This window comes from Equus przewalskii, chromosome 20, assembly GCF_037783145.1.
Source record: "Equus przewalskii isolate Varuska chromosome 20, EquPr2, whole genome shotgun sequence".
Classification (NCBI taxonomy): Eukaryota; Metazoa; Chordata; class Mammalia; order Perissodactyla; family Equidae; genus Equus; species Equus przewalskii.
In genome coordinates, this window is record NC_091850.1 from 24372685 (window position 1) to 24396827 (window position 24143).

A 24143-nucleotide genomic window follows, 5' to 3' on the forward strand; every position below is an offset into this window, starting at 1 on the left:
AACTGGACTGTGATTGTTCATTACCTTAGTGCATTTGTCAAGGAAGCTAAGGTCTCATTTAATTTTCTTGTTTGCTTTCGTTCAAAACTAATAGCCATATTCCTAGGACTTGGTCAGCCCTTTATCAAATAAATTGTTTACTGAATTTCTGCTTGGTCGTTTCACTCTGCCAAGTGAACAGATGGTTCTGAAAAAAATCAGACGACTCACGTCTTCAAAAAGTTGGTCAAAATTAAGTCTTCAAGGGAATGTATGTGCCATGCCAATTCACCACTACAATGTGAATAAACTAGAATAACGCCTAACATTTATTGACTGTTTATAATGGGGCCAGAAGCTTGGCATGAATTAGCTTACATAAACTTTATGACAGCTCTGAGTATTGTATGCAATCCTAATTTGAAGATTAGAACATTTAGGTTTAGGAGAGTTACATAACTTGCCTAAGGTCATTCAGAGGGATACACACTGTAGGGTGGCATAGGCTCAGTAATCTGGAGTTTCTGGGACTTCAGTGCCAGAAAGTTCCCGGAAAATGTAGACTTGGGTGATGAGGAAGAAGGGGGACAAAGTGGACAAAGTGTGCTAAAACCAGGTCCCAGAGGCCCTAATCTTGGCCCTCTTGACCAGGCTTACCTGCTTGGTTACACCTCACGGCAGACGGCTCATGGCACGTTCTCAGAGCAAACACGCTACGTAAGCCAGGGCAAGGTGTGGAGAGAGAGGACTGAGAAATGGAAGAAATGGGAACACTGTCCAGGCTGGAGAAGAGCAGTAGGGGGCCTGGGGGGGAACCCCCTTGCAGCCCACACACGTGGGAGACACTGACTTGGAAAAGCAACAAGGAAAAGCAGCGGACTCTCCTCCGCTGCAGAACCCTAGGCCACAAGTTATGCAGGGAAGCAGAATTTGTCACCCCCAAATATGCCTCTTTAGCATAAGAACTATTTTAGGCTGATTATTTTTAAGAAACAGCAGACATTAGAAAAACTCTAAAAACTAAGTAGAAGTTACCCATTTGTAAGAGACAGTTACCCATGTCTAAGACCCTCCTTTTGTAAGGGTGTCTCCCAAACAGTAGCAGAAAGAGGGGGATGACATCTCTAGAAACTCTTATCAATTTACTGCTTTTTTCCTGATAACCTCTCATAACTGACTTCCCAGCTCCAACTTCTTTTGTCTGTAGCTGAAGATGGTACTTAAGGTGAGGGCTTCCACCATTTCCAAGTTACTCAGTTTTTCTGGGTATCTCCCACGTAAAAAGGAGGTATACATGTTATTAAGCTTTTGTTTTTCTCCTGTTAATCTGTCTTATGTCGATTTGATTATTAGATCAGCCAAGGAACCTAAAAGGAAAGAAAGGAAAAGTTTCCCGCCTCTACACCCATCCCTGATCTTGGGAAAGGCAGACACTAGCGCCCCCTCACACTGATGGGCCTGACTAAGGGGCGGAGGGGGCAGGGCGCGCCAAAAAAGCTGCCTGGAACGCGCCCAACAGCGAAAAAACGAGGCAGCCCCGAAGCTGGGGGCGGGGTTGGGGGGGTGACCTTCCCTGGGATCCCGCGACTGCGCGAGTTTCAGCCGCGGGCGGGGCCCTTCCCAGCCGCGCTGCTCCGTAAGCCTCAGCCGGCAGCGGAGGCGCCGCCTCTGCGATCGAGCCTCCGGCCCGCCCCCCGCGCGCCTCCCTCTCCCTCTTTTCCCGGTGGACCGGCGGCGGCCCAGGTAGCACTCGCTGACACACACACACGCGCACGGCAACCCGCCGCCTCCTGCAGCCGGACCCCGAACATGGCGGCTCTCAAACTCCTGTCCTCCTGGCAACGGCCCTGGGCCTCCGCCCGCGGCTCCGGGGGCGCCTGGCTCAAGGTAAAGAGCGGGTAAGAAGGAATACCCTGCGTTAGAAGAACGCGGACGAAACTCCGAGTGGTGCCCGTGTCTTCTCCTCTGCCCGCCTCCCCCCCCCCCCCCAGCCCGGGAGTTGGCATCCGTGCGGCCGTACCCCGGGCACTGCCAAGCGCCGACGCCTTCCTTGCCTCGGAGCTCCCCTGGGTGCCTGCTTTGGCATGGTTCTGCATCTGCTTCCCCGATGGGGCGAGACGAGGCAAAGAAGCGCGCGGAGAGGCTGAGAAGCGGCGGGAGGACGCGTGGCCCCGCCGCCAGCGCCCTTCGAGCCTCGCTCCGTCCTCCTGGGGACGCATCTCCGACTTGGGCAGCCTCCTGAAAAGGGGCTTTGGCGGCCGGAACGGGGCCAGGAGGGCGCATCAGTTTAAGGAGGGGAAGGGGTGAAGGCAGCAGGGGTAGGTTTGCGCCCCGCATTGAGAATCTTGGGGCAGGGCCGCCTCTAGAGGCCGCGAACCCAGGGGCCAGGTTAGTTAGGGCGAAGCGCGAGTTCGCCGCCAAGGGGGCGGATGCTGGGCGCGCCCCTCCCCTGCCCCTCCTCCCCTCTTTGGCTGTGCCGCACCGCGGCAGTAGGAGAGGGAACTGGAGCGTTCGCCTGGGCGTCTTACCTGCCAAGCGGAGAGGCTTTGGAGGCCTGGAAGGTGGCTCGCGCCCCGTCCCCCTGGGACCCACGTTAGAGGATTTCTGTTTTCAAAGCCCTTTGAAAACCTTGTTCCGCCCTTACTGCCAACTCTCCACCGAGTGGTATCCGAGGCACTCTCGCCCCGATTGTTGGTTGGTGTGTTTTTTGACCCATGCCCTGTCCCCCGCCTGTAAGCCCACGCTCCGGTGGGCTTACAGTGTAAGTAAACTCCGGTGTCTGGAGCCCTCGGAGGCGAATAGTGGACCAGAGCTCTAGGTCCAGGAGGGTGGCTTATCTCGGCTACTTCCGTAACCGCGGAGCCTCTTCTTTGGAAGGGAAAACGAAAAGTGATGTTTTTACTTAGTAGCGTAATGAATAATAGTTCTGAGCTTGAAAGCGTGCTCTGCACACGTTACGTACTCACAGAGAATTCCTGGTCCGCCCCACTGCTCGCTCTTTCTGGCATCCAATCTCTGAGAGCAGTGAACGCGGGGGGGCCGCTAAGCCCCTTAGGTAAGTGCTAGGGGATGACTTGAAACTGGAACATTTTACGCATAAATGCCTCTTAGGAAGCATTTTGATAATTGCAGATAGCTTTGGATATATAAAGCGCTGTTAAAAGGGAACTTGACCTTCGGTAAGGTTGCTGCGGGTGTTGAAATTAATGCAAACCAGGACCCTCCGATATTCTTGGGCAAGGTCAATAACATCACCTGCTTTGGCAGTTACTTATTTGCCTAAGTGTAGTTTATTCATTTTCTCGCCATAGGTCTATCATTAAACCATTCCTGAAGCCCAGCAACCCTCTTCTTAGGTGGCGGAGCTACAAATTATGGGTTTTGCAGTATTTCATTGAAAGTTCATATCAAGATTCAGACTTTTGCCTTTCAGTTTGGATTGCCATAGGTCCAACTCCTGCTTTCCACTGATCCCCCAGCGCGTGGCATTTAGTGCTCTTACTGCTCCTTGAGCCCTTAAATCATCACCTCCTGCTTCTGGTTTAAGCGTAATGCTTGTGTTAACTTTTCAAATGTACATATTGTCTTCTTAACCAGGTGGAAGTTTCTTGTTGGCGGGGACCATGAAGTATGCCTTATTCTCATCTCTCTCAACATTACACCCTACCCTGGGTGGAATAGACATGTTTAATGCAGTGGGCAAGAGAACCTGTGGGCAAACTCAAGAAGTAAACTTGAGAATTGTTCTCCTAAACATAACCAACTGATAAAATGACATAGATTTTTTGGTTTTTCATGGTAGGCAAGTCTCTCAAACTTGAGCGTGCATCAGAATTACCTGGAGGCTTTATTAAACAGATTGCTGTGTCCAGCCCCAGAGTTTCTGATTTCGTAGCTCCTGGGTGGGGCCCCATACCTTGGATTAATAAGTTCCCATGTGATGTTAATGCTGCTGATCTGAGGACTGCACTTTCAGAGCTAGCAGCATTGACTTAGATCAAAATAGACTCTCTGAAGATATCTTCCTCCCTCCATTACTATTTTGGAGGGAGCATTTAGTACTGTTTTTCCATTCACTATAGAAAACTATTACTGGAAAAAAATCATTAAACTACCATTAACACTTTACTCGCCTCTCTGCCTTGAAACGGTCTTTTCCCAGATTTATCTCCTACCCCAGACTCTCCTGAGCTTCGGTCCTCCTAGTACAACTTACTGGTCGACTGCCCCTGGATGTTATTCAGCACTTCAAGCTCTTTCTGACCCGAATAAACCAGCCATACAGTGGCTTTTCCCTCCCTTGTTTGGTTTTGTTTTCAGTATGATTAACGGCACCAGTATCCATCCAGTGTGTAAGCTAGAAATCTTGGAACCATTCTCTCCTCTCCTTTCTCTTCCTCCGGTTGATCACCAGTATCATGTGTAATGATTTTCTAATTATTGGTGACTATTATCCTTGTTAGTTTTCAAGTTTCATTAGAACAGGGACCTTGCCTGTGTGGTTTTTTTGTTTGTTTTAATTCTATATCCTGAGTATTTAGTTTATTTGATACAGAATATGTATTTTTGAGCAAATGGATGAATAAATGAAAGAATGAATTCCCCTGCCACTTTCCTGACTCAGGGTTTTGTTTGAGAGTTTTGACATCTGTCTGTTTCAAAAGCTTTGCTATCCCTTCCTCGTTGAAGGATCAAGTTGAAACTCGTTAGTGTAGTCTTTAAGGCCTTTGACAGCCTTCCCCAGTCTCCCTTTCTAGCCTGATCTGCATTAGCTTCTCTCCATGCGACCTGATCTCACACATCGCTGAATACACTGAGTCTTTTTCCATCTCTGTGCCTTTACTCGTGCAGCTCCCCCTTTCTGGATTCCCCATCCTCAGTAATACTCTGACTCTTGACGAACTCTTCAAGCTTTCTGATGTACTAGGCAGAGTGTGTCTCTCCTTCATCTGTGATCCTTTAGATGTTTCTCCACTGTTGGAACAAAACATGTATGTTCCCTCGAAAACAAAGTATGCCGCTGCTGTAGAGAATTGCCTAGTGTCAGCAACTCCATGTGAGCTCCTTGTGATTTATTCGTGTCATAAGTACGTAATTGGCAGTGGTTAGTCAAGGTGAACATTCCACTTCTGGTAGACACTGGTCCAGTGCTGGACAGCTAAAGCATTTTAACACTCGTCACCACCTTCTCTTGGCGGTGATGCCATACTCTTGCAAGTCTGCGTGTGTATCCACCTGCCTTTACTGCCTTTTCCTTCTAACATGCCTTTTACTTCTCTTCATCTCTCTCCATGTGGCCTCTCCTCCTCACTTCTGTCTATCAAAGTTTGATACTGAAGTGGGCAATGTCAACCTTTCTGTGTCCTGATTTATTTAACTGTTTAAGATGACCAGGTAAATATCACCTGGGTGTACAGTTCCATATCATTAAGATAAGATTTATTTAAAGATAAAAAAGCAGTATGCCTTGTGGATTTTCCCTGAAAGATTTTCAAAATAAAGTACATTTTCATTAAGTTCCGGAGTGTCAAATGACAGGAAAAAGAAATTTAAGTGGAAGAAATAGAAGTAGTTAAAAAGGAAGGAAATTTTGGATTGGGAAGTCATGAGATAAAATTTTGGCTCAACAGTGGAATCAGACCTCAAAGCTTAAGTGTAAGAATTTGAAGTGGCGGACAAGGGTGAAGATGGAGAGGATATTAAACGGAGAAGTAGATTAAATAGAAAAGGTTTTGCACTGTAAGAATTTTGATTATTTCTTACAGTTCAGTTCTGAATCATTATCATTTCTTTCCCCCAATAGTAGTAGCAGAAACTACTGGCAGCACTAAAATGGAATTTTGCAGAAGGTAGGAGAGTGGATAAACAAAGTGAAATACACGATGTGAAGGTAAAGGAAGACCTCAGTGAAAAAATGATCCGCAGAATAAGTAGATGTTGAAGCTGTACAGTTCATTACTCTTCATTCTTTTAGGTAACTTCTGCAAATTTGAAGGTTATTTGTTTATTTTTGTAGCAGATGATGCTTGGGTCTTTTTACATCATTGTTTTAGTATTTAAAATACATTAGAAGACAGAGGTCAATTTAGGAGCATTTTAGAGCTCTGCTTTGAATTCGGTTATTGAAGGAAGAAAGGTAAGATGTTATTAGAGACACACTTTTCTGCCTCCCTGCCTAATCTTAGAAGGTGTGGGTGGCCATTCCTTGACTCCCAGAGGCAGGGAGTGTGGGGAGAGAAAGCGGGCAATATCTGGAGGAAGCAGATCAGAGAACAGACCCAAAGGCTTTCTCTGGGGTGCTGCCTCCCAGGCTCTGGGCAGCAATCTGGGCTGTAGGCCTTGAAGATGTGCAGTCAACATTGTGGTGCAGCTGGCCTCAACTGTCCTGCTTCCTCTTTGCCCCATCGCCTGTGTTCATACTGCTGAATTGCTCAAAAATATTTGAATACTTGGACTGACAAACTTGATTGCAAGTAAAATAAATAGGATAAAGTAATCTTTCAGCTAGGACCCATTTTTTCAAAACCCTCAACAAAGTTTGCATGGACTAATTTGGTACAGTCTGAGCCATGTTAAGAAAAGTTCTTTGTGAAATCAGGAAAATGTGCATGTGCATGTATGTTGGGTAGAGTGAGGAGGTTAAAAATGAAAACTAAATTCCAGTAGATGACAAGTTAATCTTACTGCCCTGGTGGGGAATGGAGAAAAGGCTGCATTCCCCAAAGGAAGGTAACATCCCCTGGTGGCCTCTGTAGTCCAGGCACAGGGCCAAGTGCTTCTGCATGCATCGTTATTTAATCCTTGTTATATCCCTAGGAAATAAGGATCATACTTCTGTAAATTTAGAATCAATCCCTCTCCCCCACCCTCTGAAAAGGAGACTCAGAATTTAAATAATTTTCTCATGTTCATACTGTCTATGAATAAGAGGCATAAACTGCAAGAGAAGCAAAAGTATATTTGGCATCTCAAGAATTTCAATTTGGGGAGCCCACATTCAGGGAGAAACCCAAATAATGTTCCACTAGGGAGTAAAAATCAGGGTCTTTTAAAGACAAAGAAGGGAGGTTGTATTACAAAGAATTTTAACTGGAGTTGGAGGCAGAGAGCTAATCTTTCAACCCATTGACTGACAGTTGATTCTGTCTTCAGAAAGTCCACTGTCCTCAGTGTTTGTGATCAGGATGTCCCTTCTCCTGTCAACTTCTCAAACAATTGTTTGTAAAACAATTGCTGTTTTGGCCCAGTCCCGAGGTTTGGTCCAGCCCAAGGTTCAGGAGACCAAGGCAGTTCCTCTGGAAAGGTAGCTCCAACTCCATTTTAAAATGGTTCCACTATAGTCAATTTTGACAATACAATTGTGACTGAACTGGGATTTGAAGCAAGGTTATTTTTGACCCCAATATTACTGGAGTGTGGCCCATTATGCCACTCTGTTGGTTTTTCAGCCAATAGATATCAAATGTCAGTATAACAAATAGATAATAAATGTCAACATTTATTGTTAACTGATTGTATGAAAAATGAAAAAACCAGAGTTGAGTGCCTGTAAGTTATCTTGAGCCCTTCTCACATTCTCTGGAAACATGAATGACTTTTATTGCTTTTAACTTTTGGTCATGTGGATAAATGTGAAACACGTAAGTCTTTTCTAAAGTACTTGTGAGGTAATTTTTCTGAGTATAGGGCAAGCATCTCATTAATTTCTGACTGTTTGTAATGAAGACACTAATTATGAGCTGAAAGAAAAGAATGGAATTCCTTGACAAGGCTGTATTTAATATGCTTTTGTTTTTCCTTAATGGTAAAAAGCCTCTCTTGGTCTGTAGGAGAAGTGAGTTTTCTTCTGACTTCCTCTCTCTAGGATTCGTGTTTCTGAGTCCATGGATGAATAGTTCAGGCAGCCTCACCCCCTCAGACTACTTAGGTGTAGATAAATTCTTTCATTGTTTTCCTCCTGCCACTAAGGCCCTGACTCTTCACCCCTAAGTGGAGATAATGATTGTAGAGTTCTTCATGATAAAATGGGATACTCATAAAGATATGTTGTATATGAATAAGGAAATTGAAGTGGAATACAATTGAGGGCTTTTAAACAATGCAGAGAGAAGCATATTGTGGTAGAAGGACTCTGATGGGAAGTCATCCTGGGCTCTGGTCTTGCTTTAACATAGTTTGGGTAAATTACAAGATCTTGCCAAGCTGCAGAAACATGACCTGTAAAATGAGTTGATTGTATTTGATATATGTGTATTTTTCTCTTTTCTCTTTAGGAGGTATCCTTGTCATTGCACAGAAATGGGGTGCTCCTACCAGATGCACATAAACAAGTCAATTACTTATGGCATCAGCTTTTGGGAGAGAAATCAGCTTTATTCTGTGAGATCAATCTGCAGGGAGACAGGGGGTGTGTGCCCTCAGATCTTTCTCCTCAATTCAGGATTTGGGGTGAAATTTAAGAGGTTAGGGAGACCAGGCTGGCACACGGAAATGCTAATGGGGCAGGTTTTGATTGGTGGGTTTCTAGCATTTATGGTAAGGTTCTAAACATTTATGATAAGGTTCTAAACATTTATGATGAGTTTTTAGACATTTATGATGGGGTTTTAAACCTTAAGGTGGGAAAGGAATTTGAATACCAGATCTTCCTGAATGATGGACCCCATGCTCCTGATAAGAGTCCCACTTTTTTTTTTTTTTAAATATTATGAGCTCTACAATTTTTTTTTCTTTTAAAGATTGGCACCTGAGCTAACAACTGTTGCCAGTCTTCCTCTTTTCTTTTTCTTTTTTTCTGCTTTTTCTCCCCAAGTCCCCCCAGTGTATAGTTGTATATTTTAGTTGTGGGTCAGGAGTCCCACTTTTAAGTCCCAGTCACGTCTCAGTCCTTAGGTTCTGTGGGGAGGAGAATCTTTGGTTCCACAGTCACTTCTGGTCAAGATTTCTTCTTCTGCACATGCTCTGGTTACATGACTTTGCAAATTTTCTGAAAGGCAATTCTTAATCACTCTGTTGATTAGCTAGGGTCGGTTGAACTGCTCTTGGAGGGCCCACAATTACATCCTCAACTTTATTTTACAGTGTGTCCATTGGCCTATTTATTCCGGCTGTCAAACTTAATGTCCAGGATTGAAAATATGTTTGTGTGTGTATGTGTATGTTTAAAACAGAATCCAACAACTCTTTTCTACTTGAGGATAGGAAAGAGAAGACAGGTCTTAGTGGCTCAAGCCCTTTCCTTTCTATCTCTACCTCCACTTATTTCCCTGTTTTTTGGCGGTATCCAGGGTATACCGCCCTCCTTACTTGACCTTGCCCAAGGTTGGAATTGAAAGGGACAAAAGTCATCTGTGTGACCTCTACCTTTGCAAATCTCATTTGACTTTCAGTATAGTTTTCTTAAATAGGCTTCTGTACTAATTGACACTTTTTATGAGAGGAGTTTTTAGAGGAAGAAAAGAATGATAGAAACTCATTTGAGTTAATATCTTGACCCCCTCAGGATGTCTCTCTGGGAGACTCACAGGCAGTGGGTGTGAGCCTAGAACAATTACAGACTCCTTATGGTGGCAGCACACAGGGAGTCAGGTGTCATCCTCTCTACTCCCTCTCTTTTTATGTTGAATATGTGATGAGAATAAAGGAGAGGTGATGTTGAGTATGAGTGATTGATTGCAACACGATCGACTTTCTAATTTTTTCCTGTCTGTGTTATAGATGAAATATAAAGAGGGAAACAGTTTAAAACTGATCCTGAATGCTCACTTAGATAATGTGATTTGCACTAAATAGTACACTGTGGTGATTCTAGCCATGCCTCCCTTGTAAATAATAGTTTGCTGCTTTTCTACAACATCCATAAATGCCAAGCCCCATAGTTGGATGTCTTTGTGTGCTATTCTTTTTTAATTTTTTTTGTGAGGAAGATTCACCCTGAGCTAACATCCATTGCTAATCCTCCTCTTATTTTTGCATAAGGAAGATTAGTCCCAAGCTAACATCCATGGCAGTCTTCCTCCAATTTGTATGTGGGGTGCCTCTACGGCATGGCTGATGAGTGGAATAGGTCCACACCTGGGATCCTAACCTGTGAACCCGAACCGCTGAAACAGAGCATGCAGAACCTTAACCACTTGGCCACAGGGCCAGCCCCTGTGTGCTGTTCTTTACATGTCCCTTTAGGAGGCATTCTCTGTCACTCAAATGTATCAAGGGCCCCACTATGTAGTATTTTTAGTATTGGTCATGCTGTCCTTAATTTTCCCAAGAGCAGCAGTTATGTCTTACTACTTACTAGATTGGAGTAAATAGCATGGTGGTTGTCACATAGTAGGATCTTGGTAAATATTTGTTGATTGAATGGGAAGTTAGGTTACTGTAAGAAATTGATTCTTGATGAGACCATTATTGGAGATTCGAGTCCCAGTATATGGGCTATCTACTTTCACTCTTGGGTGGTTACAAATAACACAGAATTTTCCCTTATATAATAGAAGCCGTGGATCACAAGAGCATTTCAGTGATAGTCTGGGGATGGAGTATGTCCATCCTACTCTTAAGATGAACTACTTATAGCCCTACCCTTTTGAAGAGGAGATAGTGAAATTATCCTTGTGTATATAAAAATTGAAGAAACTGCTATTCAGTCACTTGATGTCGGGATACATTCTGAGAAATGTGTCCTTCGGGGATTTTGTCATTGTGTGAACATCATAGAGTGTACTGAAGGGGAGCAAAATTTACCACCCCAAAATGTGTCCCTTTAACATGAGTGTTAATTTAGGCTGATTATTTTTATTTTGTTTGTTTGTTTATTTATTTGTTTATTTATTCTTTAAAGATTGGCCCCTGGGCTAACATCTGTTGCCAATCTTCTTTTTCTTTTCCTTCTTCTTCTTCTCCTCAAAGCCCCCCAGTACATAGTTGTATATTCTAGCTGTCAGTCCTTCTGGTTGTGCTATCTGGGACGCCGCCTCAGCATGGCCTGATGAGCAATGCCAGCTCCGCGACCCGGATCCAAACCAGCGAAACCCTGGGTCGCTGAAGTGGAGCCCATGAACTTAACCACTCAGCCATGGGGCTGGCCTCTAGGCTGATTATTTTTAAGAAACAAAAGACTCAAAGTTTTTCTCTAAGGCTGATTATTTTTAAGAAACAAAAGATTCAAGTTTTTCTTGTTACTTCCTCCTTGACTGCCTAAAAGAATTCAGATAAAAAAACCTGTCTTGGGAAGCAAGCTATCCCCTTAGCATAACATGAACGAGATATGAGATGGTGGACAGAGAGGAACCTAGAAAAGCTTGTTTGTTGAGCTCCCCTCTGTGTTCTTCTGTTTCTGTGTGGCCAAACCCTTGTTTACCAAAGGTTTGCTCCTTTTCACCTACCTGTGAATTGCCTTCCTTTCCTTGAAGTCCCAGACTCTCTTTACTCCCAATATCTTCTTTTGTCTTTAGCTGAGGATTGTATTTAAGGTGAAGGGTTCAGCTATTTCGGCAAGTTACTCTGTTTTCCTGGATTTCTTTCATGTATACATGTTCTTAATCTTTTGTTTGTTTTTCTCCTGTTATTCTGTCTCATATCAATTTAATTCTTAGACCAGCCAGAAGAACCTAGAAGGTAGAGGAAAATTTCATCCTCCCCTACAGTACTTACACAAACCTCGATGGTATAACCTACTACACACCTAGACTGTATGGTCCTAATCTTATGGGACCACCATCGTATGTGCAGTCCATTGTTGACAAAAACGTTGTTATGCAGCACGTGACTGTACATGTAAAGACATATCTCCAAATGATTATTCACTTAAAAATTTTTTTTTTAATGTTTTAGGGATGTGTTTGCTACTTTTCAACCAGCACACGTCACCATACCAAATTTTATACCGATCCAGTGGAAGCCGTAAAAGACATCCCTGATGGAGCAACGGTACTGGTTGGTGGTGAGTAATAGTATTGTTTTCCTTTTTATGGTAACATCCTTATGTTTTTAGCAAAGCAGGGAAATCATAGTGGCAATGCTATGTAGATTAGAAATGTGAATTATTTTATTACTTAGTTGTTATTTATTCATTATTTCATTTTTATTTATTTATTTATTACATATTTTATTATCTATTATTTTTATTACAGTGTCCCTTTTCTGGAAGTTTAGCAAAGTGCAGCACTTTATAATTTACTTTTTTTCCTCTTGTGTTTCTTTTTCTGTTATTTTGAAGGGCTGAAGCTTCGAATGGTGATGTCTTATTAGTAGCTTTGAAAAACCCCTAGATCCTTGGGAATCTGTTTGCCTTAAAACGTTTGCACTGATCTCATCAGCCCTCACCTAGCCACTCCTTTTATTCCTCCTTTTTTATGAGATAGAGACCAGAAAGCATCTATCTGTTATGGAGCCCCCAAGTTCTCTTGCTCCTTTCTGTTTGGAATGTCTTTTAGAACCGCTGTCTCACGCTCCTTAAACTTGCTGCCTGATTTTTATAAATTTCTTTGGATTTCTAGGCCTTGGTCCCAGGAATAAGGCTTATTTTTAGGGCTGCTCTTCATTCATTCATTCAAATGATCAGTCATTGAATGTCCAGTTTAAGCCTGATACTATTTGAGATTTGCGGAAGATGTAAAGAAATAAAAGTCGTTGCCCTAGGCTTCCAATTCTGCAAAATTGACTCAGGCATATAAAACACGTTTGAAAAAGTGACTGTATAAAGGTTGAATTATAAAGTGGGGCAATAATAGATATGTAGTTAAGTGCAAGAAGAACAGTGTATAGCCATATTAACATATTGCACTTGGCTTTACACTTATGAATTGAGGGCTTGGCAGTGATGTCTGGTGCCATATAATGGTGTGAAACATTTGATATGGCTATGTGGCCGTTTATTAAGTTGCTAAGATATATCTGTGTGTTTTGCTTCATAGGTCTAATAATGTGTCTTGTATTTTTTCTTTCTTATTAAAAAGAATAATATACACATGTCCCTGAAAGAACATTATCATTTTCACAAATTATTTTATCTTTTTGGCTTATTACAGGTTTTGGTTTATGTGGAATTCCAGAGAACCTTATAGGAGCTTTACTAAAGACTGGAGTAAAAGGATTAACTGCAGTTAGCAACAATGCAGGGTAAGTGTGCATCTTTAAAAGAGTTGGCTTGAAAGAAATGACAATTTCCCATAATATGTAAACAAAGTCTATCAATGAAATGAAAATTTTCCTCATATACGTGAGCAATATGCTTAAGCATCAAAAGATTGTGCTTAACAAGCTCAAGAGTGTATTCAAATATTTTTGGTATCAGTCTTAATAATCATAAGTAAAGTGGACTTGAATAATTTTATATCTTAATATGATGTACTTTTATTTTTCTAAATTTCAAATATATTGTTAAAGTTAAAATATATGTTTTCAAATTGAATCTTACATGTTAGATTCCTTTATGTTGTGTGTTATTACAGGTCATTATTGTTAAAGGAAGATGGACATCAATTTGAAATCTGTTTCAAGTTCTTTCTTTTGGTTCTGGCATTACTCTAGATAATATATAGGAAATGCCATTAACCATTAAAAATTTTGCTGGTCTTGTTAGAAGGAGGAGGATATGGAGCCAGTGCTTAAGACAGTAGGATTGCATGTCAAAATGGTCAACAATAAGCCATAACATTTTAATAATGGCATGCACATTAAGATACTTTTAGTTATGAGAAAAAGCTACTTTTATACAAAATGGTATAATATCAGCTCTCTTTCAATGATGAAAGACTATAAAGTCTTAAAAAGTTAAAATTAACTAAATTGACAGTTTAGCCTATTATTGTAAATGCAATTTAGAATAAATAGTAGATTATTTAGGAAACAAAACTGAACTTATCCTTGTGCTCATGTTTTCTTTGCTGGGTTTATTTATGCTATTATTTTCATCTGGAAGGCCCTCCCATCTCTTCTCTGCATATCCACGTCTTTCCCATCTTTCAGGATTTGACTCAGGTTACATATTCTCAAAGAAGCCTTGTCCAATTAAAGTTCTCTAACCTTCATGGATCTTGCCCTCTCCTGAATTCCTTTGGAGACTTTTAGCTTTTCTTTGTATGCTGAATTGTATTTGTGCTCTTCGATGTATATTACAGGCTGATCCTGTTACTTACACTAGTTTGCTCTTCCCTGCTGTGCTCAGCCTGTGAGTCTGAGACTCACCGAGTGTTGGAGCTGGACGGGATTGTAGAGATCATCTGTTCCTGTTCCCTCACTTAATAGAGGAAACTTGTCTGTAAATAGAGAAGTAACTTGGTCATGATCACTTGATATTTCTTAAACACATCTCATGCCCTTAGAGCTGACTTTATATTGAAAAAATACTTTTGAGTGTCAGTGCTTTGTTTGGTTTCCCAGATAGCTCAGCGCTTACAAGAGCTGGTGGAGACCAACATAAATTCTTGATGCAGAGTAGGTACTGATAACGTACTTCATTGGACACAAAGAAGGCACTTTGCCCACCCTCATTGGTAGTTGATTCTCCTAATTAGGGTGTTTAAATCCTAGGGGTCTACAGGAATGAGGGCTTTGTTTTGGCTATTAGAATGGATGACTGAAGAAAACTTAGCATTGCTTCATTGGAAAACCAGTGACATGGTTTGAATCATTGGGTAGATGGAGAGAACTTGGAATTAGAAGTAATAACTAGTTTCTCATTTAGAAAACACCTCTTTTTATGGAAAGATCTGCTTGATTGGAAGTCTTTCCAAACCTCAGGACTCCTGATTGATGTTTTTGTTTTGTTTGTTTATTTTTAATAATCAGTAAGACCTGTTGCAATGAGTTGCCACTTACCTTGGTATGGAGTATTAACTGTTAGTCTTTTAGTCTCAATAAGATAAACTCTCCCTTAGGATGACTCAGATGAATTAATACTTTGATATTGATTGATTAGAAAGGTAGGAAAAATTGAGAATGTGCCTTTCATTGATTTTTGGAAGACTTTAACATATGAGTTATGAGCCTGTGAACCAAAAGTTTCACAATAAACTGTACATCAACCAGTTAAATCACAGAGCCAAGGGAAGAATAGGTATGTTATATTAGTCCTCTCATTTCCTCCTGACAAGATTATTTTAGATTACAGTCCTTGAAGGTGGGATTTAGAAAACTCCAAGGGCAGCCCCACTTAGATGTGGAAGACTAATCAGTACTATCTGGGAATATGTATGTACCTGTGCTGGTGATTACAATACCATTACTTGTATATAGTACTAGTCAATAGGGGTTCTGTGAGGCCTTGATGAGCAGTTTCTCACTCTAAATAAAATTTCTGATTCTACACCAGTGGTTTTGAACCAGGAGATAAAGGGAAGTGGCCCCTTTTGCTGTGCCCTCTTTCTTATTTGTTGGGGACACTGCAGCTCTGAAGGGCTCTCAAGGGCTCTGAAGGGCTCAACAGAGAGATCTAGGCCACCTTGGCTGATGATAAACATTCCCCCAAGATTTGGTTATTTTGTCTGGGAGGGGCTAACCACTTCCTGGGATGCGCACTTGAACTTCTCTTCTCACCTCATGGGAGATTTCACTTATCCCGTACAACCATGTCGTAAATTAACCTTATATCCAAATACAGCCTTTTATTTTCTTTTGTTACTCTTGATATGATCAGAGTAAATATAAATTTTGTAATTGAGATTTAGGTATGCATAAAATCAGAGTACGCAAGAGAAATACTGTTTGGTAAATGGTTGCAACTTCATTTTTATTAGTGTTTTATTTTGACAAGAATTGCCAATTAATGAGATTTTAGAAAAGTGTGAAATTTCAGATTCAGAAAATGAGAGATATTTGCAGAACATTGATGTCTTCCATGAAAGATCTTTTTGCCTTACATTAATATATATCTTTAATGAATTCTTGGCTTTAGACTTCCTTTCACCACTAAATTGTTTGAAACCTGAGTTTCTTGTGCTGCAGGAAAAAGGTCAAATCTCTCTCTTGTTAAGTATGCTAGAAAAATGTTGGCTACTAAAGGGAAGCAAGATAATCTCTTTGAAAGTTCATCAGAATTATCTTTAAAATCAAAGAGCTGCAAGATGCTTTAGTACACACATTTCTCTGTTAGAAATGGTATGTTCCTCATTTGCAAATGATCATATATGTCTTTCTTTTCTCTTTCTATTGTGAGTAAGGGCCTAGCCTTATTCATTTTTGTATCAGTGTATACACAGTAGATAAGGGATACATGTTTATTGAATTTGTGAATTGGAAAGTATGCAGCAAGAAAGACACTCTTATTAAAAACTATGTAACAGCATTTTCTGAGGCATAAACCCTAACTTTGTACCTGGTCAGGTGGTAGCCTGTACTGAGCATTGTCTCCACTGCTTGGTTGCCATGCCAGGTTGCTAGTCCAGAAACAAAGCAAAGGCCAAATACACATGGTTTCCAGAGCCAAGGTCAACAAATACAGAGAGGTCATCTCCAAGCAGAGCCAAGTTCAAATGTGTAATGGCTTGAAAAGCCAACAGAGATCCATGGAAGAGTAATTAGAAAAATTGCCAAGTCAATGAATGACCAAGCGTATTCTGGCTTATGGCATGGACCTGTGTGCTTGGAAGGAGTTTCAGATATTTAAAACTACAGAACGCAAATGGGCTATATCCACCTTCATGGATTATTTTATTGTTATGACTTTATTTGGACAGGGCTCCAGAGGATATCAATGGTGCTTTCAAAGTGGGTAATTGAGGAGAGTTTACCAAATGGACTCATGGTCAGGACTGAGGGAAAGCAACATGAGTATTGAAGAACCCTGGAGTTAGTGAAAGAGTTTAGCTGGTCCCACCAGCTTGAGGCCTCATGGGGTGAGAGGAGGGAGCTGTTAGGACCTGGAGGAAAGCTTTATGGAGAGGGCCATCCAGGGTCCTGCTGCTCGGCAGGGGGAGAGCCAGGGGAATACCAATCCTGTCATCACTGTCCTCTCACCCCCAATCCTCCTGATGGTGCCTGCCATTGGTTGGACCCAATGGCCAGTAAGCCCCTGCACTCATTCTACCAGGTCAGCCATCCTAGGCAGAGGGCAGGCTGGAGATGGGAGAATGGATTTGGAGGGGCAGACAGAAAATATCCAGAATAAGGACTCAATGATTTTCATTTTTGTCAGAGAAGAAACAGTGAGGAAGGAGATAGTGAAATCGAGCAATAAATTCATTGGACAAATGATCAGTTGTTTCTCAGGTACCCTCTGTGTGCTGCATATGCTTCCAGGTGCTCAGGGACAACAGTGAGCAAAGCAGACCAGGTTCCTGCCTTTGTGGACCCTGCATTGCAGTGGGGAGAGACAGAAAAATAAATTTTCCAATATGTGAGAGATTACAGTGCTGTGGAAAAAAGAAAAAGAGCAAGAAAGGGGGATTGGGAGGGTGAAAGTTGAGGGGCAGTTTCAGTATAAAATGGGGTGATCAGGGCAGGACTCATTGAGGTGAAAGTTGAGCAGAGACTTGAAGGAAGTGGGAAATGAGCCATGCAGATATCTGGGGGAAGTTTCCAAGACAGGAAAAGACCAGTGCAAAGGCCCCCCTGGTTGTATACCTGGTGTGTCTGAGGGACAGTAAGGAGGCCAGCAGAGGTAGAGAAGTGAGCTGAAAGGAGCTGGGAGGAGTGGGATAGGGACGTGAAGTGCGTCCCATCTCGGGGCCTTGCGGGCCACTCTAGACACCTTTGCTTTTTACTCTGAATACGTGAATGCCATTGAAGGGTTTTGAGCAGAGCAGTGACATGACCTGACATTTTCTTTTACCCTTACGTTTTTGGCTGTCATTTTGTGAGTAGAGTGTAGAAGGCAGAGGTAGAAGCAGAGGAGTGTGTGCAGTATCCCAGCAAGAGGTGGTGCAGGTCACGGAGGAGGGAGTGAGAAGTGGTCCGATTCTGGATCGAGTTTAAAGGTAGAGTCAGGATTTCCCAACAGAATTGATGTGGAGTGTAAGAGAGAAGTCAAAGATGACCCCATTAGTTTACTGAGCATCTATAAGGATGGGGCTGCCATCAGGTGACAGGGAAGGCTGCAGGTGGCAGTGAGTTGGGGGGAATAGAATTGTTAACCTGAAAAACTGAGGGCTTAATGAGGCATTAAGTAGGACTAGGTGAAACAGAAAAACAATAAAAACCAACAAAAACAGAAAGCATTGTGTGTATGAAAGTGCGGGCAAGAGCCCGAGTCCTAGAGACAATCTGTAGTGATGTGGAGCCCTCTAGTGGACAATTGTATTATTAATCTTCAGGGAATTCTCGCTGTATCTCAAAAGTACAGTCTTGAAAATACTTACGTTATTTAGGCTTAAGATTTCTTTTGAACAAGTAAGAATAAATCATGTAGCTATTTCTTTTATGCCCATGGTGGTGGGAAATGTTATAAGGTTCAGTATTGGAAGGCTGGGACCATAAAGCCAGTTTAGTAGCAGGATGACAGTTACCTGTTACCTGGACTGCTTTGAGGTAATCACTGTCAGGCCAGGCTAGGGAGGTTAGAGGCTTGGAAATGGTACATTCTGAGACCTAGGAAAGAGTCACTTGAGTGAGAATGGCCACTTGTGGGCGTGAAGAGTATGAGGATGGAGAGTGTAGTGAAGATGAGAGAAAAGGAGGTTGTTAGGAGAAATGTCAGTGGTTTGTCACGTAAGGCACCATACTCACCCCCTTTCCAGGTCAAACAAGTGGATGTCACCAGTGATCGTTAGACTAATTCTCACCTGCCCATTATTCTGCTATATTCCCTTGCCAAAGCCTGACTTCTGGACTGGGTCTGCATCTATGTCAGGATGGACAACAAGTCTTAAGAATTATTTCCTCCAAATATCCCTCAATTTGTCCCTTCTTCTCCATTGCCATTGCCACTGCCTTAATTCAAACCCTCATCATTGCTTGTTTGGACCATTTCAAGCCTCTTAACTGATGTCCCTTCCTTTCATCTCTGAAGCTCTCCAATTAATTGTGTACCCTGTTATTTTCTGCTTAAAATTATTCACAGGGTCTCCCATATCCTTCAAGATGAAATCCTGATTTCTTGATATGGCTTAGTAAGCAGATCACAACCTGTCCTGCTTTCTACCTCTCCTGCCTCGCTGCTGCTTTTAGTCCCTATTCCAGTCACACTCAACCTGAGGCTGTTACACCATTTTACACCTTTGCAAAGCTGCCCGTCTGCCTCTTTCCCTCGTCACTTCCACATCTATGCGCTACTCTCGGAGACTTTTTTTTCTCGAAAGTTTGTTCAGGTATCATCTTCTGTAAGCCCTTTTCTGCCCTCTTTCTCCTCTCTTAACTTTTGGGTTTTCGATCTTCAGTGTTCTCATCACACTTCATGCAGACTTCTCTTAGTACATCTCTCCCTCTGTTGAAGTGATGTTTCCATGTTTTTTTCTTGATAACTCAGAGCTACCCATGGCCCAGGACCTGACATACCAGCCCTGGGGTAGAGTAAGGACTCAATAAAGGATTGTTGGATGAATGAACCATGTAGATAACACAGCTCCCTGCGGAGGAGTCGTCAGAGCATTAAAGGAATGGGAGGGAGATCATAAGTGAAGACCTCTGTTTCTGGGAGGCACTCTGGCCTTAACCATTACATTTCTATCTTTTAAAAAACTTTATTGAAGTATTATACAGAGTAACACAGAAAAGTGAACAAATCATAGGTGTACAATTTGGTGGATATTTACAGGCTGCACACCCGTGTAACCAACACCCAGATAAAGATACGGAACACGACTCATACCCCAGAAAGCCCCCCTCACGCTCCTTCCAGTCACTGTTCTCCTCTCCCGCTACCAGGGTTAACCACTGTGCCGGCTTCTGGTCTTATGCATTAGTTTCGTCTGACTTTGAACTTCCTATAAAAGGAATAATTCAGTACATACTTTTTGTGTTTCTTTTGTTAAACATTTTTGTTTGCAAGAGTCATCTGTTGTTGCAAAGATCATTCATTCTACTTGCCATATAGTATTCTATTGTGTGGCTACACCACAATTTCTTTGTCTCTTCTACTTTTGAGGGATATTTGGGAGGCACAAGTTTTTGGCTATAGTGAGTAATGCTACTATGCATATTCTTGTATGTATCTTTTGGTGAATAGAAGTATGCATTCCTATTGGGTATAGACTGAGGAGTGGAATTGCTGATTTAGTGTATGCATTTAATAGATATGGCTAGTAGCATTTAATAGATATGGCTAATAGTTTTTCAAACCTGGTTGTATCAATTTACGTTCCACTCAACACATATGAGAATTCTGGTCATTGCCAGCCAGAATGTTGGCAACCAGATTGTTGGCAATCCTTGTCAACACTTGGTAGTTCCTTCTTTTTTACTTAGCTATTCTTTCATGTTTGTAGTGATGTCTCATTGTGGTTTTCACCATATTTCTTTTCTTTCTTTGTTTTTGAGGAAGATTGGCCCTGAGCTAACATCTGTTGCCAATCCCCCTCTTTTTGCTTGAGGAAGATTGTCCCTGAGCTAACGTCTGTGCCCATCTTCCTCTACTTTTTGTATGTGGGATGCCACCACAGTGTGGCTTGAAGAGCAGTATGTAGGTCTGCGTTTGGGATCCGAACCTGTGAACCACAGGCCACTGAAGTGGAGCACACGAACTTAACTCCTACACCACTGGACCGGCCCCTCACCATATTTCTTTTAAAAATAGTTTGATAGCTTAAGTTCAAGTATTCTTTGTTATCTTAGAAATGTTTTTTTTTAATCTAGTTGGTTAAAGTATTTTTGAAACTTTTGAGTGGGAGAGAGGGATGAGGTGACTAAAAGTGGAAAAGTACTCATTTAATTATTAATCTGTCTTGTCACATTGACTTTACTTGAAATCCTAGGTGTATTTTGCTTTGAAAAAGAATAGAAATAAATAAGAAAGGCACTAACATGAGCACCTTTACCTAAGGAAAAAAGCCAACACTACATGTACCATTTCTAAGAATAAATTGAACTCCAACTTTGGTAGAGATATTACACTATATTATATACAACTTAACAGACACAGCGTTATTCTTGCTACCTATAATCTTTTCACTGGTTTGCAATTCATTTCCTGATTTTTTTTGTTGTCATTAAAAATGTTTCAGTGTGTAAATCTTCTTGAGCAAAATATCTATGATATAGGGAAAATGTTCATAGTTATTTATAATTTGGGTCCATATTTCAAGAGGATGCTGTTCTCTCTTTTAAATGTGAGAATGCCCTTCCCACCTTTTTAGGACAGAAAGTTTCTCCATCCCAACCTTCCTTTGGGGTCAGTGCAGGCTAGGAGAGTGGCATTGCCATTGCATTTATGTAGCCTCTGAAGCCGAGGGCAGGAACCAGTCCATCTCTTCGCTCATCTTCTAATTCAGAATCACTTTGGAGAATTGGAGAGAATGAAAGGAGCAGGGTAGGATCGTGGGTTTGAATCCTGGCTGTGTCACTTACTGCCCAAGGTCTTGGAAGCAATGACTGAAACATTTTGAGATTTAGTTTCCTCAACGGTAAAATAAGAAAAGCATCGTCACCGTGCAAGGCTCTTTGGGTGGTGGAGGCTGAGGGAGAATGTGGGTTAGATGCCTAGGAGAGGGGATTTCTCTAAATTAATAAAATTTGACATTTGTGAGTGTTAGCAATATTAGTGTGCTCTCAGATGTTCCTTTGACTGTAAGCTGCCTTCGCGTCCCTTCCAGGGTTGACAACTTTGGCTTGGGCCTTTTACTTCGATCCAAGCAGATAAAACGCATGGTCTCTTCGTACGTGGGAGAAAATGCAGAATTTGAACGGCAGTACTTAGCTGGTGAGTTAGAAGTAGAGCTGACACCTCAGGTAAGAACATTTCTCTGCTTTTCTTTTACAATACTAACTTATTTTAAAATTTACATTCCCCTCTGCCCCCTAGAAATTTCTTTGTGCAAGGGAGGTAAGGCAGGGACGATACTATTTTGCCAAAAAAAGGAATTTTGTTGGGTAGGTCACACCTTCTGATTGCTGAGGACTAATATTTTCTGTTGGTGTGCACTGAAAAATGAGGTATTTCTAGTAAAAATATCCAGGCTGCAAGATAAATTTTTAAGTTTGACCCTATAATGTAATAATGTATATTCCTCTAGAAGCCTGCAAAGGGACTTACTGAAATGTTTGACAATTGTTCTAAAAGTCAGTTCCTACAAATCATCGAGTTAGAAATTTGTGAGTCATCTGGTCTTGCTGAGACATCTCAGGAGAGTGACGCCCATGGGGAGTGAGACTGGCTCCATCATAGAGTAAGAGCTGGGCTCAGAGACCAGGTCTCCAGGGAACTGGCGCCATTACAAAGTGAGCAATTACTGCACTTAACCTAGCAAGTTTCCACTCATTTCATACACCATCTCCTAAGTGAGTGAAGAGTTTCTCATAGAGGAAAGTTTTTGAAACCATTTGAGTAAAACAAGGATCTACAGGTTGTCTGCGTTGGTCTTCCATTTTGACATGGTCTCTGCAACTGGACCCACTTTCGTCAACAGAAAATATTACCTCTGACTTCACCAAATTGATAATAATGTAATATAGCAGAATTAAAAAAATCCAGTAATTAAATCACAGCATACGCTTGGCTGGAGAGAGCATGCATAGGGGAGCAGTTCCTTCTACCCGAGGCTTCACTGTGTTGCAGTCACACCTGATCCCTCTGCAGTGTTGGCACTGTGCTTATCATAACATCGTACTGTGCTTGGTATTTATCCAATTTTCATTTAAAATTTTTTGAAGATAACAAAAGGTGTACTTTCTTAGTCTACTTGTGCTACTATAACAAAATACCACAGACTAGGTGGCTTAGACTACAGAAATTCATTTCTGTCTGCTCTGGTGGCTGGGACGTACAAGATCAAGGTGAAGGCGGATTTGGTTCTTGGTAGAGGGAAGGAGGGATAGAGAGAGAAAGTGAGTGCGCATGCATGAAAGTGAGTACCCTGGGTTCTCTCATTATAAGGACACTAACCCTATGGGATCAGGGCCATACCTTTATGACCTCATTTAACCTTAGTGACTTCCAGGAAACCTTATCGCCAAATACAGTCACATTGGGAGTTAGGCTTCCACATGAATTTTGGGAGGACACAGTTCAATCCATAGCATATACTTTTCCTCTTCACATTATAGGTTGAGATACCTTATCCTTCCAGTTGTGGAGCTATTGAAAATTAACTTTTGAATTGCCTTTTATACCTTTTCCCCTTATTTTGTCAGAGGGCATATATATGGGAGAGGAACTTCCTTATTACTTCTTTTATACTCTTTCTTTAAACTGAAAGAGGTCGGTGTCCCCTCCCCATCTTAGTGGCACAGAATAAACAGTGGCTCTGGCAACTTGTTTTACAGCCTGAGAGCCGGGGAAGAAGTGTTGATGAAGTGTAGGGACCAGGACTCCCTTTGGGGGTTGGATGTGGGGGGCTTGTTGGTACCTGCACACGGTCTGTCTGTAGAAATAGTCTACTTTCATGCCCTTGCCCAGTTGGACAGAGAGAAGGAGGAAAGTATTCAGGGAGGGTGGACTTTTAAAAAAGATTTGAATTTAGTTTGAGTTTCAGTTTAGTGTTCAAAGGTCCCAATCAAAAAATAAAATTGTTTTTGGGTTGGGACAATATTAACACACTACCATTAATACCTAAACCAATTCTTATTGCTGATTAACTGGTCAGTTATCTAGTATGAATATGAGGTAGCTAGACCGTAACAGTAGGTTTCAGTGTTAGGAAGGGTGTCAGGAAATGTTCAGAGCCAGAGTTATTCTCCTCTGAGAAGACTAGGTGGACAGGCAGTTGGGGGTGGGAGAGACCTAGGGAAATGAGGTTTGAAATCACTGGTACCCAGGAGTGAGATGAAGGTGATCAAGAGAAGACACAAAGAAACTTTGCATACAGCTGTTTCTACTCTGGAACAAAATTTGAAATATTCTGGGCTTTAAAAAACCAATTTACCTATATGTTGTACTCTTTGCCTAATTTTGGATTTTTCCTTAGGTAATGCAGTAGAAAAAATACTAAGGAGAATGGTTTAGAATAAATTATAAATACATTTTGAAAATTTTACATTATTATTATATAATAACGACTTATTGTTATTAATGATATGATTCAGGCCATACCTACATATAGGACAGTAAAATACAAGATTGAAATTAGATGTTTTTT

The 24143-nt window shown here is 41.7% G+C and overlaps 1 protein-coding gene across 1 annotated transcript in view; it reads left to right on the forward strand.

Moving 5' to 3' along the window:
- The first annotated feature begins 1425 nt into the window (after positions 1-1425).
- Positions 1426-24143, forward strand: part of OXCT1 (3-oxoacid CoA-transferase 1) — a 129155-nt gene continuing 106437 nt past the window's right edge. Inside the window, exons 1-4 of the mRNA XM_008539040.2 lie at positions 1426-1866; positions 11812-11920; positions 13008-13098; positions 21663-21798. Of these exons, the coding sequence (XP_008537262.2) occupies positions 1432-1866; positions 11812-11920; positions 13008-13098; positions 21663-21798 (771 nt within the window). The 5' untranslated portion in view covers positions 1426-1431. The remainder of the gene's footprint in view (positions 1867-11811; positions 11921-13007; positions 13099-21662; positions 21799-24143) is intronic.